The sequence below is a fragment of the Penaeus japonicus genome, unplaced genomic scaffold (genome assembly GCF_977035675.1).
Source record: "Penaeus japonicus unplaced genomic scaffold, GWHDUDI00000001_assembly GWHDUDI00000006, whole genome shotgun sequence".
In the NCBI taxonomy this organism is placed as follows: domain Eukaryota; kingdom Metazoa; phylum Arthropoda; class Malacostraca; order Decapoda; family Penaeidae; genus Penaeus; species Penaeus japonicus.
Window position 1 is genome coordinate 36,480,754 of NW_028234408.1, and position 6,393 is coordinate 36,487,146.

General features: G+C 48.3%; 1 protein-coding gene across 3 annotated transcripts in view; it reads left to right on the plus strand.

Annotated features, from left to right (window-relative positions):
- Positions 1 to 419: 419 nt before the first annotated feature.
- LOC122247962 (uncharacterized) overlaps positions 420 to 6,393 on the plus strand; it is an 8,900-nt gene continuing 2,926 nt past the window's right edge. The window contains exons 1-2 of one of the 3 annotated variants that reach the window (XM_043007684.2): positions 420 to 481; positions 2,733 to 2,957. In XM_043007684.2, the coding sequence (XP_042863618.2) occupies positions 2,883 to 2,957 (75 nt within the window). In that variant the 5' untranslated portion in view covers positions 420 to 481; positions 2,733 to 2,882. The other 2 variants (XM_086537948.1, XM_043007685.2) reach the window with 2 other exon arrangements.

A 6,393-nucleotide genomic window follows, 5' to 3' on the forward strand; every position in this document is an offset into this window, starting at 1 on the left:
TTACTCTTCTCAACAAAAGCTTTTAAGAAATAGCACATACTACTCAGAACCAAAATTTGTGCAATACAATGTTATTGCCCTCTTTCAGCGAATAAAGTTTGACATTTGACGGCGTAATCCTCAGTTTAAGGGCCACCCCCCCCCCAAAAAAAAAAAAAAAAAAAGAATAACACTGCATCATTCGAAAATGGAGGCCTGTAATCCCATATTGATCTCTCTGTCAACAACTTTCTACCTCATTGGACTAACATACACTCTCCCACTTTGTCGATAAGATTAGACGCCTGGCCCTCCCTCCATTAGGAGAAAAAAAAAAAAAAAAAAACATTAGTCACTAAACAGAAAATCAGCCATAACCACAGGCCTATGTATTGACATATGTTTCCTTTTGCGATAACTTATCTCTAATCGATAACAAAGTCGCCAATGTCCCATCTGATATCATTCTCTCAGTACCTCTAACTGAAAGTGGCTGAAAGTGGTATGGGAAGAATTAACCAGCTGAATATCCCTTTTAAAACTCAAAGAGTGATATTTGTGCTTCGTAGAAAAAGTTCTGTGTTGTAAAGATTAAAAAGTGACAAAATATTTATGAAATTTTCAGTGCAGTTCGTCTTTCCCATTTAAGTTCAATATGATAATGTATCAGTGAAATCAGAAAAAAGAGAGAAAAAGAAAACGGAAAATGAAATTTGAATAAGATACTTAAATGTAGTTAAGACAAGTATTACTCTAATTAGTATCATTAAGAATGTTCTGGTTATCAAGATTTTTTCTATCGTAAAGCACATCATTATCATTATCATAATTATCATCCTTTTCAGTCATTATCATCATAATTAAAGTAAGAATAGTGATAATGATAATAGGGATAATACCAATAATGATGACGATGACAATATTGGTATTTTATTAATAATATCAAACAATGATAATAATGATGATATTTTCAATGTTATCAGTACAGGTGATATTGACAATACCAATAAAATTTATAATTTATGAAAATGTATTATTATGATCAATATCAGTGTTAGTATTAGTATCGTTATTATTATCATTATCATCGCTATTATGATTATTGTTGTTGTCGTTGACTATCATTATCATTATAATTTTTTTATTACATCATTGTTACTGTTATTATCATCATTGTATCGTACATATGATTAACATTATTATCAGCCCCATCATCATCTTCATTATCATCATCAGTTATCATTGATTATAACATCATCAATATCTCATCATCATCATCATCATTATTACTAATCATCATTATGATTGTCATTTCTATTATCAACGTTATTATCATTACCATTGTTATTATTTCATTATCCTCATTATCACTAGCATTGTTAAAACTTGATATAGAACTTGATGTTACTGATAGTCATTCAATTTTACTAATATAAGTTTGTTGTGATTACCGAGGACGCATTAAATCCAAACTTGTTATTAATGTGTTGTTATTGACATATTCATGATAAGAATATGTATGGATGATGTTTATAGTGATGATAATGATAGTGCTGATAATTATGATAGTAATGATAATGATGATGATAATGTTGATAATGACAATAATGATAATACTAAGAATTGACAAAATGATGATACTGATAATAATGATGATAATGATAGTAATAATAATGATACTTATAACAATGATAAAGATAATATTAACGACAATGATAACTGAAAATTAATTGTGTCACTTTTTGGAGTATTCTAATAGTTATATTAATGATTTTCTTGGGTAAAGCCTCTGCTGATTCACTAATGTCATTTCCTATGTGCATCCGTTTTGATTAGCATGTTCGTATAGCACAATGAAATCTAATGTAATGACTTCACTCTTATTCAAATGAGTATTCATCCACCCTTTCTAATCCCAGCCTAATAAATCATACTATCACTAACACTTGTGATAAACCCGCGAATCATAGCTGTTCGAGGTTATTTCGCCATACTAATACGAGATAAAAAAAAAAAAAAGGACAATGAATCAAATGAAAATCCATTTACGTCATTAAGATAACGATGATAAAGTTTCGGGTAACTCTTGATACTGAGCCCATCTATTCGTACATTTATCTAATCCCATGTATGCGTCACTGTTATATCCTCCCCGGCATTCAAAAGACTATATAAGTTTGAAGATAATTCCGAATACGTCAGGTTTGATATCAGGCAAAAGTCACTATCTCGTTCGCTTTTATCCTTTCTTTCAGCTGTGCATTTCAGGTGATTTTAGGTCCACTAATTGCAGATCAATGAGGAGGAGAGCTTTCAAAATGAATTATTCTACACCATTTCTGATAACTGTGGGAAACTTCATATCGTTATTATGGTGTATATATTGCAAGGGCATATGGCAAACCTTTCATGATTCGCAACATATGTGGAACACAGATTCATTTCACGAGATTCATGTTTTTTTTAATGAATGACACTCAGCAGTCCAGGCCTATGATGTGAAATTGTAAATGATAGGCTTAATTAAAAGATGTTTCTCTATATTGTACTGAGAAAAGTGATCACCTCAACATAGCATTAGTCAGTGTTGTTACGAGGTGAGAATAGAACCATTTGGCATGTCCGCCAATAGTCATTATCTTTAAGAATGACATCTTGATTTAAGAAAGAAAATATAACTACTCTGTTATATATCACAAACAATATTAATTTCATTCTCTTAGGTCTATGATCCCTCCTATTATTCTTTTCAGGACCAACAATATCAACATAGCAATAGCCGCTACGATAAGAATATATACATATAAAACCATATTGCAGAGTGTTAATAGACAACGTAAATCTTAACAAGGCCCTGCTGCATCATCACACCTTGACGAAAGACACCATATATCCAGGAAAATATGTCACGTCGTCGCGATCGCCGGCGGCGTCAAAGGCGTCGAATGCGGCGTCAAATGTATGGCGGCGATGTGACGGTATTTGGCATTTATGGTTTGTTGATGTGTTTGGGCTTACTGAGCTTTATATTTTCATTGGCATTGCGTGCTGAGGATTAGGGTTCAGTAGGATCATGGTTGCGCTAATATATATATATATATATATATGTATAAATATATATAATATATATATATATATATATATATATATATATATGTATATATATATATTTTTTTTTTTCTTTCTTTTTTTTTTCAGCCTGTATCATTCCACTGCAGGAAGTAGGCCTCTCAAGAGGGTTATGGCCCTAATTGTATCTTGGTGGGGGGTATATATCACAAATATTGTGTATATACCATTAGGCAATCGAGGTAAAGTTCCTTGCCCAAGGTAACAACTCACCAGCCGGGATTCGAACGCTCGAACTCAGATCTTCGTCAATTCTAAGTCCGATGCTCTAACCACTCGGCTACCGAGCCCATCCCCTACTCCCATCCCCTCTCCCCTCACTCCCATCCCCTCTCCCCTCACTCCCATCCCCTCTCCCCTCACTCCCATCCCCTCTCCCCTCTCGCCTCACTCCCATCCCCTCTCCCCTCACTCCCATCCCCTCTCCCCTCACTCCCATCCCCTCTCACTCCCATCCCCTCTCACTCCCATCCCCTCTCACTCCCATCCCCTCTCACTCCCATCCCCTCTCACTCCCATCCCCTCTCACTCCCATCCCCTCTCACTCCCATCCCCTCTCACTCCCATCCCCTCTCCCCTCACTCCCATCCCCTCTCGCCTCACTCCCCTCCCCTCTCGCCTCACTCCCATCCCCTCTCGCCTCACTCCCATCCCCTCCCCCCTCACTCCCATCCCCTCTCCCCTCACTCCCATCCCCTCTCGCCTCACTCCCATCCCCTCTCGCCTCACTCCCATCCCCTCTCCCCTCACTCCCATCCCCTCTCCCCTCACTCCCATCCCCTCTCCCCTCACTCCCATCCCCTCTCGCCTCACTCCCATCCCCTCACGCCTCACTCCCATCCCCTCTCCCCTCACTCCCATCCCCTCTCCCCTCACTCCCATCCCCTCTCGCCTCACTCCCATCCCCTCTCGCCTCACTCCCATCCCCTCTCCCCTCTCGCCTCACTCCCATCCCCTCTCGCCTCACTCCCATCCCCTCCCCCCTCACTCCCATCCCCTCTCCCCTCACTCCCATCCCCTCTCGCCTCACTCCCATCCCCTCCCCCTCACTCCCATCCCCTCTCGCCTCACTCCCATCCCCTCCCCCTCACTCCCATCCCCTCTCCCCTCACTCCCATCCCCTCTCGCCTCACTCCCATCCCCTCTCCCCTCACTCCCATCCCCTCTCCCCTCACTCCCATCCCCTCTCGCCTCACTCCCATCCCCTCTCCCCTCACTCCCATCCCCTCTCCCCTCACTCCCATCCCCTCTCGCCTCACTCCCATCCCCTCTCCCCTCACTCCCATCCCCTCTCCCCTCACTCCCATCCCCTCCCCCTCACTCCCATCCCCTCTCCCCTCACTCCCATCCCCTCTCCCCTCACTCCCATCCCCTCTCGCCTCACTCCCATCCCCTCTCCCCTCACTCCCATCCCCTCCCCCTCACTCCCATCCCCTCTCGCCTCACTCCCATCCCCTCTCCCTCACTCCATCCCCTCCCCCTCACTCCCATCCCCTCTCCCCTCACTCCCATCCCCTCTCGCCTCACTCCATCGCCCTTCCCTCACTCCCCTCCACCTCTCCCTCACTCCCCTCCACCTCTCCCTCACTCCCTCACCTCCTCCCATCCCCTCCCCTCACCCATCCCTCCTCCGCCTCCATCCCTCTCCCCTCATCCCCTCCCTCGCCTCACTCCCATCCCCTCATCCCTCACTTCCCTCCTCATCCCCCCTCACTCCATCCCTCTCGCCTCACTCCATCCCTCTCCCTCCCCATAACTCTCCCTCACTCCATCCCCCTTCCCTCACTCCCCTCCCCTCTCCTCACTCCCATCCCTCCATCCCCTTCACCCCATCCATCCCCTCCTCCTCACTCCATCCCTCTCCCTCACTCCATCCCCTCTCGCCTCACTCCCATCCTCCCCTCTCCCATCCCATCCCCTCTCCCTCCACTCCAATCTCTCCCTCCCCCTCCCCCCACTCCCATCCCCTCGCCTCACTCCCATCCCCTCTCTCCATCTCTCGCCTCCCTCACTCCCCTCCCCCTCCTCTCCCATCCCCTCTCCCCTCACTCCATCCCCTCTCCTCCTCACTCCATCCCCTCCCTCACTCCCATCCCCTCTCACTCCATCCCCTCTCCCCTCACTCCCATCCCCTCCCTCTCCTCACTCCCATCCCCTCTCGCCTCACTCCCATCCCCTCACGCCTCACTCCCATCCCCTCTCCCCTCACTCCATCACTCTCCCTCACTCCCACACTCTCCCTCCCTCCCATCCCCTCGCCCCTCCCTCCCACCCCCTCTCCCCTCCCTCCCATCCCCTCTCCCCTCTCGCCTCACTCCCATCCCCTCTCCCCTCACTCCCATCCCCTCTCCCCTCACTCCCATCCCCTCTCCCCTCACTCCCATCCCCTCCCCCCTCACTCCCATCCCCTCTCCCCTCACTCCCATCCCCTCTCCCCTCACTCCCATCCCCTCACGCCTCACTCCCATCCCCTCTCACTCCCCCCCTCCCCTCACCCTCATCCCCTCCCCCTCACTCCCATCCCTCCCCCTCACCCCCCTCCCCTCTCCCTCATTCCCTCCCCTCTCCCTCACTCCATCCCCTCTCCCCTCACTCCCATCCCCTCTCGCCCTCACCATCCCCTCTCGCCTCACTCCCATCCCCTCTCCCCTCACTCCCATCCCTCCCTCTCCCCTCACCCATCTCCCCTCTCCCCCTCACTCCCATCCCCTCTCCCCTCACTCCCATCCCCTCTCGCCTCACTCCCATCCCCTCACCCCTCACTCCCATCCCCTCTCCCCTCACTCCCATCCCCCCTCACTCCCATCCCCTCTCGCCTCACTCCCATCCCCTCTCCCCTCACTCCCATCCCCTCTCCCCTCACTCCCATCCCCTCTCGCCTCACTCCCATCCCCTCTCGCCTCACTCCCATCCCCTCTCGCCTCACTCCCATCCCCTCTCCCCTCTCGCCTCACGCCTCACTCCCATCCCCTCTCCCCTCACTCCCATCCCCTCTCCCCTCACTCCCATTCCCTCCCGCCTCACTCCCATCCCCTCTCGCCTCACTCCCATCCCCTCTCCCCTCTCGCCTCACGCCTCACTCCCATCCCCTCTCCCCTCACTCCCATCCCCTCTCCCCTCACTCCCATCCCCTCTCGCCTCACTCCCATCCCCTCTCCCCTCTCGCCTCACTCCCATCCCCTCCCCCCTCACTCCCATCCCCTCTCGCCTCACTCCCATCCCCTCTCCCCTCACTCCCATCCCCTCTCGCCTCACTCCCATCCCCTCCCCTCTCACTCCCATTCC